Consider the following 13236-nt stretch of genomic DNA (forward strand, 5'->3'; position numbering starts at 1 on the left):
AAATGTACCATGTAGCTGTTCTATATTATAATTTATAATGCCCAATTATTTTACCCCGATTTTCTCCCCAGTTTCTAATGTCCAATTACTTTACTTCACAGCAGTAATACCCCACATAGTTCAGACATCCTCCAATCCCACAAGCAATCCAAAGCCTCTTTACACCCTGGAACTCGAGAGCAGATGTCAGAAGCTACCAGCCTCTGGAGGACAAAGGCCAGCCCTGCCGGTATCTGTCTGAGCACACTAGGCGCCTGGACTGTAGTGTCCACTGTAGCGTGGCGAGGATAAACACTCCCTGCCGGTTTTGCCTCCGTAACCCGCTCCGCTGGAATCCCCAGTGAAGATTGGTGACTTCACACAGCCAGGAACCTGCAGTCCCCTGACTGTGTGACTCACCCTACACAACACACGGCCGTGCCTTTACCAGGGGAGAGATACTCGTAACCGCTACATATTTGTTGCTTTTTTGATTGATCTGGCCAGGTCTGGCAGAATTTAGTAGGTCTAGGTTTCACCCACATGTATGCAACATTCACTTTAGAACTGAATCATCATGTGTTCTGCTAACCGCTGCAACCAAAAATAGGATTTTGGCAAAGCCTTGTGTTTTCACCTGGTATCGCTGGAGTGCTTACTCTAGTGATGCATTAGTTTGACTTTTCTCTGCAGGCACACACAAAAACACAGTCTTTTTTCCCCTTCTCTTATTTGACAGCTTTGTCTTCCAGCAACAATGGGGGAAACTGGCAGGCATCAGTCTGAATTGGTGAAAAAGGCTTAGACCGCAGGGGTGGCATTTCTGTCAAAATTCAGAATATGAAAAGAAATTGACCTCAAATCAGCACCTCTGATCTAACTGCGGGAGGGTTGGTAATTGGCAAATAATACCCACTTGCTGTTGTGGTATTGCCACAGCTTGCTTCAGCGCCATTCAAATAATGAAACACTAACATCACATACAAAACAATATTCGTAATATCTATTTTAGTAGAGATTGTCAGTCAGTGGAAATATTCTTCTTGTTCTTCTTCTTGGCAAAATGTAGATTAAGACGGATCTTCATAAAATTGTCATACTTGTGGGGAATGATATGACTGAGGAATGTGATTTGTTTGAACTCTGTGTATTTTTTCCATGTTTTTTTATTGAATTGACATGTGTAATATGGCCACTAGTAGCTGTAGAATGAAAGAATCATCCATAACTACAAGGGTTTGAATCCCAGTTATATCTGTCCAAAAACATTCTACATCCCCTGAGCTGTTGTGGGGAAATGCTAATTGTGTTAATAAGTTCGAGGTGAAACAAAGACAAATATAAACCCAACTCTGTTAGTCAGGGCCTTGAGGAAAATGATGTGTGTATCCAGTTCTGATAAGATAAAGTGTTTTTCTTATCTGACTATACCCTCTTCAGATAATGCAGTATCTTTAAGGAGTATGGTTACAGTACATGAAAGTGTACAAACTAAAACCACCTTGCGCTTTCTTCTCCAGACGGATGTTATGCACCAGAGCGTCTTTGAGCTGATCCACACTGAGGACCAGCAGGAGTTCAGAAGGAACCTGCACTGGGCACTCAACCCCTCCAGCCGCTCTGAACCAGAAGAGTCCACACAAGGTGAGTGCAGCTGCATTGCTTCTGCAGGGGCCCTCAGCCAGGCACTGGGAAGGTGCATCTAGAAGATCACAGCTTCCACGGCTATGCTAAAGGTTTTCACTGGTCCCCGTCAATCTACTGTGCTGTTCAGTGGGATTTCCATTTGCTTTAGTTTCTAGCATCCTTTCCTTGGAAACAGCTGATCGTAGCTTCATCACTGCTAATTTGGTTCCTGACCTTTCTGCAGGTAGGTGTGTGACAGGATAGCCAGGTGTCTAGGTGGTCAGGAAGTAGGAAGGAGATTCAGAGCTGAAGAACTGCAAATGTTTATTTCTTAAATAAAAATGACAGAGCCAAAATAAAAAGGTTAAACAAAACAGTTGCGCACCACAAATAATGAACAGAAGATCTGTCACCCAAGACTTGCACTGTCACAGTGAGTTTTAACTCTCTCTCTCTCTCTCTCTCTCTCTCTCTCTCTCTCTCTCTCTCTCTCTCTCTCTCCTCTCTCTCTCTCTCTCTCTCTCTCTCTCTCTCTCTCTCTCTCTCTCTCTCTCTCTCCAGGCAGCTCCAAAAACCTCTCTCACAATGGAGCTTCTAGCTCCCTTTTTATATCATGTGGCTGTTCCCAATCAGCACCAATTATCTCATTTGGGAATAGCCACATTCTCACATGTATTTGGCAGGGATAGGAATTAACCCCATCCCTGCCAACCACCACCACAAACCCACAAACAAAACACTATTTACAAGCAGGGCTCTGCCCTGCCACAAGGTGTCTCTAGCGTTTAGTAAGTTTTACCTTGATTTTGATTTGATTGCTTCATCTTGTCTGCCATCTTTTACAATACTTTACTCTTTGTAACAAGCCAAAGGCTAGGGTCGCGAACTGGTGACCACTCAATGAGTGCCTGAACCACTATGCAAAAGAGCCTGGCTCCACTCTGATACATTGGTGCCGTGAACCTTGTAGACTGGCTGCAGACAATCACCAAGGTTAAAGGGGGAATAGGCAACATGCAGTGCTGAGTGAAGCAATGCCATTTCAGATTATGACCCCTGTTGATGAGGTGAGGTTAAAAGCTCTGTAATCACACCTGAACTTTTGTAGCGACCCTTTCAAAACAAAAGCGGAGATCTCAATTGCTTCGTCAGGTGCAATCAATTCAACACATTCTTTCCTTACTCTTTCCTCAACAGAAATGCAGCTATTAATATAGATTTTATATTAGACATGTTGTTCCCCTTGTAACAGTGATCAGAATTCTTTGTGGATTTAATTCTGGATTTGTTTGCAAAAAGGCTCTGTTCCGCTAATCTCTCTGAGGCAAAAGGAAGCTGCAATGAACCAACGATCGTGTGTATATTCTGAAGTCGGAGTTGGGTAAACTGCCTGAGGGACAGGGAGTTAGTTTTGGGATAGTAGATCCCACCCAGTATAGCAGTGTGGAAGTGGGACCTCCATTTGTTAGTGGAATAACGCGAGCCATCTTCACAGCACATTTTGTTTGATAGTTTTTGTACAGTGTTTATTTTGCATTTTGTACGCCGGGCCGTATGTCCCACGTGAGCTACCATTGTTGGTAGCGTCAAGTGGGGTTCCTGTATGTTCAACCTGTACGCCTATGTAAATAAACCTGTGTGTCTACGGGTTGTGTTAATCCCAACCTTCCAGTCTCTGTCTCCTGTCAATCACACAGTGATCACGCATCCATGTCATCTAATCAGTCATTCCTTCAGCCACATGTAGTCCTTCAGCCACATGGAGTCTGCTGTTACACAATGTGTGGTGCGTACACCTGGAAGTGATCATATGCTATAGCCCCCGAATGTGCAGCCTAACTGATAAATGTAGGGAGCTATAATTTAGAAGAGAATTACCATCTTGCTGGGTAAAATGAAATTCCATTTCTGTAAAATGGTTTATACCTGAGGAGTTTTATTATTCCAGAGCTAAAAGGTCAGAGTTTGAATACAATTACAATTGGCCTAAAGATCCAGGATTAAAGTAGAAATACATTTGGAAAATGTCAACAAATTACTACTTGAACTTGAAACGGAAAAAAACAACATTCTTTTTGCATGACCTTTATGTGAAGCGTCCCAAGTGCGACCCGAAATGTTAACACTGAAACGGACATCAAACATAATTGAAAGTGAAGTGTGTAAAGTTTTACGGGTGATTTAAATGTTGGCAATAAAGGTGAGCAACACCAGGTGGAAGCATTATTGGGGAAATCTTAGTTCTGTGTGCTGCTGCAATGTTTAAATACCCTGTGGAGGAGAACATGACCCAAGTTTTCAAAAACATTGGGTTCATGCCAGAGCTCTTACATTTGCGTCAAAGCATGACACAGCAAATTTATATTTATTTATGTATGTAATTAACATTTAGCGCTTGCCATCATAAACACTTGAAGCAACAATGTGTTTCCAAAGAGATATCAGGCAAACACTTCATTATAACAATCCTCACGCTGTTGTAACAGAGAAGAAGCACAGAAAAACACAAACTAGCACAAAACAGTAACTAAGAAACTATTTGTAACTGAAGATCTTGCAGTTAGAAAGATGTCCACTACAGGCTTTATTATTGGTGTTTTTCATTTTATGAGTTTGTTTTCGAATTAAGAGATTATCAATCTAAAAATCATTCATTATTGGTCTTTTTTTTTCTTTAGCTAATTCAAACGATGAACTTGAATTATCTTTAACGTTTACCTAAAAATTTGAATGTGTAACACATTCCATATTCATTCAGTGCGTTTACATGAGCATACGAATTCCGATATTTTTCGGAAAACTTAAGTTTTCCGAAAACTAATTCCGATATCAAAAGTCATGTAAACACAGTTTTAGTAAAATGTATCGGAATATTCCCTAGGCCAGTTTTCGGAAAACAGCACCTAGAAATTTCTGATTCAATTCCGAAAACGAACCAAATGCATATCATGTAAACGCACTTTTCGGAAAACTTATTCTGATAGCGTACTGCACATGTGCAAACGTTGACCTTCATTCCTGCACGTGGTTTTAGAAAACATAGAAAATAATAATAATAATAATAATAATAATAATAATAATAATAATTTTAATAATAATAATAATAATAATAATAATAATAATAATAATAATAATAATAATAATAATAATATGTAGTCAGTCTGCATGGATCCATTTGCTCCGTTATTGAATCGTATTTTGTCATATACTTGTACTTGCTAGAACCGAAGTCATTGTATTTGATCTTGCTCTTAATTGTATTAATACTTGTACTGTGATTCTTGAAATGTATTTTTATTTACGACTGTAAGTCGCCCTGGATAAGGGCGTCTGCTAAGAAAGTATTATTATTATTATTATTATTATTAATATTAATATTAATAATAATAATAATAATAATAATAATAATAATAATAATAATAATAATAATAATAATAATAATGGTTAGGGATCAAGTAATATTTGTCCGTATGTATTTTTTTAATAGCCCATACTGAAGCAGCACATGTTTTCCAGCTTTAAAATTACGTGATAATTTAAAATAATGTCTGCAAAAAAAACTGGTAATAGAACAGGATGAGCTGTTGTTGGAAAGACTGCACATTGTGGGGAATCTGAAAAGAGGTATAGGCAGTGCTTAATTTGTAAACCGGGAGGTCCCGGAACACATAGTGAGCGCGAGAGGGAGGGTGTTGCGGGAGGCTCTGAGGTACCGGAACGCATGAGAAAAAAGTGACAAACACAATGTAGCCAGACAATGTAACTATAACCTGTGTTAAGGTGTCATCTTTAGCCTTGGCTACAATGCTTGCTGCCGCTAAATGGGCCTTGGTTCGGGCATGTTCAAAAACCTTTTTTCTGAGGGCTCTTTGTTGTTTTTTTTTACGTTGGAGGCAGAGAACGTTACTGTACATTCCACACACTCTTTCGCTAGTTTCATCCCTCCCTATGATTAATACTTCTAAGTCATCTTGAGTAAAGTCAGCCTAATTACTAAATAATAATAATAATAATAATAATAATAATAATAATTGAGATATACACCTCATTTCCAAAATAAATAAATACAAACATCTACTGGTATTGTAACGTTATTGTACCCAAGGCTTAATTATATAACTTGTGATTACATATTTGACCTTGAGGAATGAATGTATTTTATACATGACAATTTACAACTACGGTTAAATATTTTATAATTTAATAATGATGGCGATTCCGCTTAGTCCACAAGGTGAAACGTAGTATCAGCTACGATACAACAACCTTTTAGGAGGATATTGCACATTCTAATGCATGACGTTCTTAAACGTCTATTATATTTTACACGCACATTAAATATACATTTTCTAAATGTTGTTTTACTGTGTTAAACAATGAAAATACTAAATATATACACGTTTAAATTTTGTTTATATAAAATATACATGTTGCGGTTATGGGTGTGCTTCAACGTGTGATTGATTACATGACTAATCCCAAAGATTTACTGGATAGAAGAGGAATTGGGGAAACAGCGTTTTGCTATGTGCTGAATAAATACCACGGATTAGTTCCACAAATACCACTCGTTCGAGCCTCTCTTGTTGTTGTAAAAAACAATCGGTGACTCCAAATGTATAGAAAAAAAAACACAAGAAATGCAACTGACTATTTTTTTTAAAAGATTAAATTAAATTAGATTAGATTGATACTGATGGCTAAACAAAGCTAATGGATCAAACTGTTATGTTATCTCCAGTATTTTAAATATATATTATTATTATTTTGTCAAACTATATTTAATTTAATGTTTATGAACCCTGTCAACCAAATATAGATTCTCCCTAGCTTTGTGATGTGCAGTTTGTTAACGATTAAGCACAGACAGCGCTATTAGCTAAGGCATCACCATCAGGAGCAGTTTCCCCCTCATTTTTGATTTGGCTTTCCTTTCCCACGACATGTTTCAAATTCATTAGCGACGACTAGCCTAGGCTACGTGACGTGATCACGTAGGGATCTCTCACTAGCTGACCACCACTGTTTCAAGATCAGTTACTTACCTCGCCGGCCCGCCCCATAACCTCTATGTACAAATAAGAGAGCAGGTCTGGAATCGGTGTGGCAGGATAGGATGCGCTTTTACGGGTGGCGGGAGAAATAACGAGGAGGCAGAAGCAACTTTAACTCTGATCGCTTTTATTAGAATGTTTACAGTGCAAACAGTGGAAAAAATAATAAATCATGCCGCGAGAGGTACCGGATCCGGACAAATTAGGTGCCGGCACTGGGTATAGGATAGTAATCTTTGAATTTATGTCTTGACACTTCCATAAAGCACTTGTTATTGGATTGGTCTCCGTTCTATCGCAGAAAAAACATGTCCGGTTTAAATCGTAGGGTACTACAGTACTTTGCATGCGAAAATATCCTGCGTTTTCCGAAAACTTCAATCCATGTATACAGTTGAATTCTAAGAGAAAATGGAAAACGCTTTGTCATGTAAACGTACTGATTGTTTCACATCGAGTTGCTGTAATACCATTTTGTAAACGGGAGACTGTGTGTTTGCAACACACCAGGTTTTACTGTTACACCATAGATATTACTTGTATACACTTATGCAAAGCAATTGTGTAAACTTCCCTTATTTTAAAAGTAAGTAGCTTCAAAATTAATTTCCTTAGTTTCTTCACTGCCCCTGTATCCATAGGCAGGGTACATAAATGTGTTCAATGGGCAAAACCATAGTGCCGGAATCAATTAAACTACCCTTTATTATTAATATTATATTTTAAACTGCATTTTCATGTGATACTAAGCTAGCTGTAAGCCTTATCGTATGGTATTGGCAGTGGCATTAGAAGTTAAACACAATATTTGGGCAATCAAACAATGAATTACTAAAAATGATCGGAAACACCATGAAAAGGCAAGGGAACAGGGGAAAAAAAGAATTTGTAGCTATTTGCTTTGAAAGGTGACCAACGAGAAAGAGTGAAAATAGGTTTAAAAACATGTTTTAATTCACACATCACTGCCTTTATACAAAATGAAATATCTGAAATGTATATGATCACAGATTAAGTTGTTTTGTTTTTTTGAAAACAGGAGGCAAAGTCCCCAGTTCCTCAGTGGTCATTTACAACCCAGACCAGCTGCCTCCTGAAAACTCCTCCTTCCTGGAGCGGAGCTTTGTATGTCGTTTCCGATGCTTGTTGGACAACTCCTCCGGGTTTTTGGTGGGTTTTCATCAGAAAAACGTTACAGTAGATTCCAGGGGTGTACAAAATCCAGTCCTGGAGGTTTTAACTGATTAAGACCTAGAAGAAGATTGAATCGGATCAATTAAGTAATTTAGGATACAGGTGGAACAAAAACCACTCAGACCCTCCAGGATAGGAAGTGTGCACCCCTGGTACTGTGTGTATCATAAATGGTTTGGAATAACAATTACCACAACCTGCCAGATTTACCATGCCACTGTCAGTCCTTGGTGTTATATTTTGTGTTAAAATGTAAAATATTCAGGTTGATTATTGTGAGTGTTAAGATATTTAGTGTAGCAGACTTTTGCTTTTACTCTTGTGTTACAAGTTCAAAGTTAACAACAGTTTCCTCTTTTAAAATTCCCCCAAGGGTGTGTCTACCAAAATTTCAGACAGTAAACATTTCTGAAGAAAATGCAGAAAATTAATTCAAGTGAAAATGTCTGAAAGTGATGACTGGAGAACTTTAAACTCAGTTTGACAAATTCATTACCTGGCATATTACTCACACAGCCATTCTTGCCTTCAGATGTTAATGGCTTGAGAATGAACTCACTCCCCCACCAAGCCCTTAGGCTTCACTTTTCTTACTAATACTGTACAATGAAGCCATGCAGCTATTCATCAAATTGTTTTGTTTAAACAGACTTTCCCTTTAAGAGCTCCGGCTGATCTTTTGTAACACAGTACATTCCCAAGGAGAAGGGAGACCAATGGGATTAGTTGTATCAGAATGCTGTTCCCCTCTGCTTGTGGACTGATCTCTGGTGACACTTCTTTGCCTGAAGATTGTTTAATTCATCAGAATGCCATTGGAGTGGAGTCAGGATAGAAATGGCTTTATTTATAGTCCTTGAATAGCTAATGAATCTTCCTAGTCTGGTAGACAAACCTTTCAAAAGTGTGTTTTTTTTTAGCATAACCATTTGTGAATGGAGGAACCAGCACCTTATTTGAGTCAGCATATAGTGTCTGCTAATGGTGTACAGCATTCCCCATTCAGCTGGAAGCAGCTCGGCAGTGTAGCCTGGCTTTTAAAAGAGAGGGAAAATGAAAAATGGAGATCCAGTTTTGATCTTGTGCCACGGAGAAAGTCTGTCCAGGATGAGTAGAAAAGGTAAAGATGAGGTAAAAAAGATATGGTGAAGAACAGATAAATAGGAATAGTTTGGGTCTACTTGTGGAGAGGAATGGCATGCATGCTTTAACCTTCCTCTTTTTTCTTGCTCTTGTCCCAGGCATTGAACCTGCAAGGCCGGTTGAAGTTCCTCCATGGCCAGAACAGGTGGTCGGACGAAGGCTCCGTGGTGCCCCCCCAGCTGGCTCTGTTTGTCATCGCCATGCCCCTGCAGCCTCCTTCTATACTGGAGATCAGGACCAAAAACATGATCTTCAGAACCAAGCACAAGCTGGACTTCACACCTTTAGCCTGCGATGCCAAGTAATGAGACCTGCAGAATCAACATATTCAACTGTACCCAGCTCCTGTACTTTACCATGCTTCCTGTACTTTACCCAGCTCCCCTGCACTTTACCATGCTTCCTGCACTTTACCATGCTGCCTGTACCTTACCCAGCTCCCCTGCACTTTACCATGCTTCCTGTACTTTACACAGCTTCCCTGCACTTACCATGCTTCTCTGAGCTTTACCCTGCTCCCATGTGCTGTACCCTGCTTCTCTGTGCTGTACCCTCCTCCCTTGTTTTCACCCTGCTCCCCTGTGCTGTACCCTACTCCCCAGTGCTGGACCCTGCTTCCCTGTTGTGTTCAACAATATGGAAGTTGTGTGACCAATATGACAGGATGTGTTATTAAGACTTTCCTATAAGTCTTAATCTGTGTCATTAAGACATACATGTAAACATATACACAAACTACAGAAAACTCAACTGCTAAATTCACAAGCACAGTCTAGGAATCAGATCCCACAATGACAAAGTCAAACAAAATTTTGCAATAAGCAGTACTACAATACACTTACCAAGTGCCCGTAAAGCAGAAGAGCAGTGTAGTGGAATTGAATTAATTGAGTGGATGATATCTCTGAATTTTGTTGTTCCGGTTTCTGCAGGGGTAAGATTGTCCTGGGATACACCGAAGCTGAGCTCCGAGTGCGTGGGACAGGTTACCAGTTCATCCATGCTGCAGACATGCTGTACTGTGCAGAGAATCATGTCAGAAGTAAGACTTTATTCAGATATATTGATATATACAACATGGCAAAGTCGCAGGTTTATGTTAAACATAAGAATCTGTGGTTAGTTTTTCCAGAGTTGGTGTTAAACTGATCTTTCACATTAAATATGCTGTAGTAAAAAGTCCTTTATTCGTGAATGGGACGGGGCCAGGTTCTCGATCCGTCCACTCAATCGGCCATCACTAAGGGGTTGCACTCATATCTTTAGGATTAGGTTGCTGGCGACACTGGCTTCCACTGTGTACAATGGGGATTCATGTCTGAGTTGGGAATATATACTAATGTATGTTTTATTTATTTATTTTAATCTGTAAGGGTTTGGCTAGGGTCTTACTGCATACCATCAAAGCTTTAGAAATGTAAATATTGATATTTTATTGCCATTAAAATTGGAGACATAACGAAATAGACAGTCTTGTTAGCAATACATCAGATTAGGTTAAGAATATATTTAAACAGAAGATAGTCCAGGAGCTTACCGATCATTTGTTATAATTTACTTAAATGGGAGAGAGTGATCAGTGTGCACAGAAGAGCTGTAGATGTGTTCAGTCTGTGTAGATACTCCTGGAGCTGCAGTGATGACATTATGATTACATACTCATTATACCAGTGTTAGACTGGGGGGTGGACGCGGGTGGACGCAGTCCACTCACTTTTTTGGAAGGATGGACGCAGTCCACCCACTATTTTTGCTGAAACAGCATTTTTCACAGTCCATCTTCATTGTTATTTATCTTGAATAGACTATTTGATTTCTCCCCAATACTTAACCCTTTAATGTTCCTGACGCAACTTTTCCTTTTAATGTGTCTGCGTGGTTTTTAAAAACTGTTTTTTGAAGGGCGAATGCATATTTTAAAGAATGTTATCAGACAATAATAACATCCAATAATATAATTCTTTACATGCAAATTAACATTTTCCTATCCAACTAACAGTATGATTTTTCAGGGAACAAAGCTCCTCAATTAATACGTTTATCTTTTTAGGTGTAAAATTGACTGCACAGGCACTGTAAATGTGAAAAAAATCCCCAGGGGCTTTGTCCCTAGACCCCACTGGGCTAGCCTGACAGGTCCCAGGCCCCTTGCATAGGAAAATATGCACTGTTGGTCCACATTGCGTGACCCTAGAATCTACTCACTATTTTCTGTGGGAGTCTAACGCTGCTTTATACCCTCTACTATGCACTTGTAACACAACTAAAATGTGATTCCTGTTAGTTTAAGTTAAGGTATATCATAAGGCAAGCTATATCATAAATCCCTGAGATTAAACAAGACCAAAGTTATTTTTAAAACCTTTTTAAAAATGGTTTTGAATTGGGATCCTCAACTGAAAACTAAGGAAGAGGTTCATGAAAGGTTTGTATCAGTAGGCACTGTAGTTACATGTACTGTACTAAATATATAACACTTAAACTAATACATACAAACAAATAGCATTACCTAGAACTCTGTAAATGCATAGTCAGCAGTGTGGAGTAGTGGTTAGGGCTCTGGACTCTTGACCGAAGGGTCGTGGATTCAATCCCAGGTGGGGGACACTGCTGCTGTACCCTTGAGCAAGGTACTTTACCTAGATTGCTCCAGTAAAAAAAAAAAAAACCCAACTGTATAAATGGGTAATTGTATGTAAAAATAATGTGTAAAAAATAATATAATTGTATGCAAAAATAATGTGATCTTGTAACAATTGTAAGTCGCTCTGGATAAGGGCGTCTGCTAAGACATAAATAATAATAATAAATAATAATAGTCACAGCAGCATTTGTTGTGTATTGTTGCCACATTGTGATGCTTTCTCATTTGTTTTAATGAGATACACAGTATTGTGAGCTACTTAAAATGAATTTAGTTGAAGCGAGTTTAAGCTACACCAAGCCAGCCCTGAAGTACAAGGCAGGTGACAGCTTGACCCAGTCTCGTCTGAGCGAGAGGGCAGGGGAGGGGCGTGGGGACGGGCGAGTAATTCACAGTAGAGACTGAGTGCAGGCTTATGTCAATGAGAGGACTGAAATGTGAAGTGGGTTTACAAATCCATGTGTGGGTGTGGTGTTGTCTTTACTAGCACTGCATGTGACAAGATATTAAAGCACACTTGGGAAGGAACCATGATAGTCAGCCACAGAATATAGTAATTCAATGGTGCATATATTGTACTTTTAGTTCAAATATACAACAGTGCTCCTTATGTAGTAAACAACATATACTAAAACAAACAGTTCAAGGAATAACAAAGAAAACTATTTACTGAATTGATTTAGTAGCTGATTTAGCACCTGGCTTGTCTCAATGTTTAATAAATAGCTAAACATTAAGTAATTGCACATTAAATAGAAGCATGTACATGTTTTAATGTGACAGCCTTAAGCACACATATCTAGTTACATAAGAAATGGGCATGGTTTAATGTTAATGTATGCTATAACTCTAAATTATTCCAGCGGTTATATGTATTTGTCTTCAAATATTCAAATAGGTTTCACTGTGTTGTGCATTTTGGTGCTAATAAATTCCAGACTTCAGTGGTATCTGCACTGTCTCAGCATTTCATTTGTATGATATAGTTAGAGCGGTACTGCTCTTAATTTATGATGACTGCTCCAGTTTTCTGTAAATTAACTCACAGCCCCCCACCCTCCTCCAATGGAGATGTATTGTATACATTTTGAAGCAAAAAAAAATAAAGAGATTTAAAATGCCTGTATCTAATTTCCAGTCCACTGGCAATTTATAAATCATGTGTTTTGCTGTTTCAGAAATGTCATCTGAAAAAAAAACATTGGTCATATCTAATTTAAAACTGTTACATGTTATTGTACTTGTATTTTAAAAGGGTGTAGTCTGTATTTCCTTTTGTTGCTAAGGTTGCTGCTCTGTAACAAATATAAAGCACAACACAGCAATCAGACTTCTGCGTACAGAGAGGTGTCTGATTGAAAGACCTTTTGGAGCTATTGATACTTCAAATCCAAACCTACAAACCTTTTTATTTACAGTTTACAAAAACAAGTTGCAAAACCACATACCGTATATATCCTCAAATTAGCACTGCCCTCGAATAAACAGCACTGCCCTTGAATAAACAGCATTGCCCTTGAATAAACAGCACTGCCCTTGAATAAACAGCACTACCCTTGAATAAACAGCACTGCCCTTGAAAAAACAGCACTGCCC

General features: G+C 38.8%; 1 protein-coding gene across 1 annotated transcript in view; it reads left to right on the plus strand.

The window, feature by feature from the left end:
- The window catches only part of LOC117413422 (aryl hydrocarbon receptor-like), a 93854-nt gene that overhangs the window by 64668 nt on the left and 15950 nt on the right, over positions 1 to 13236 (plus strand). The window contains exons 5-8 of the mRNA XM_034022602.3: positions 1500 to 1623; positions 7699 to 7829; positions 9095 to 9297; positions 9929 to 10038. Coding sequence (XP_033878493.3) covers positions 1500 to 1623; positions 7699 to 7829; positions 9095 to 9297; positions 9929 to 10038 — 568 coding nt within the window. The remainder of the gene's footprint in view (positions 1 to 1499; positions 1624 to 7698; positions 7830 to 9094; positions 9298 to 9928; positions 10039 to 13236) is intronic.

Source organism: Acipenser ruthenus, chromosome 10 (genome assembly GCF_902713425.1).
Source record: "Acipenser ruthenus chromosome 10, fAciRut3.2 maternal haplotype, whole genome shotgun sequence".
NCBI lineage: Eukaryota > Metazoa > Chordata > Actinopteri > Acipenseriformes > Acipenseridae > Acipenser > Acipenser ruthenus.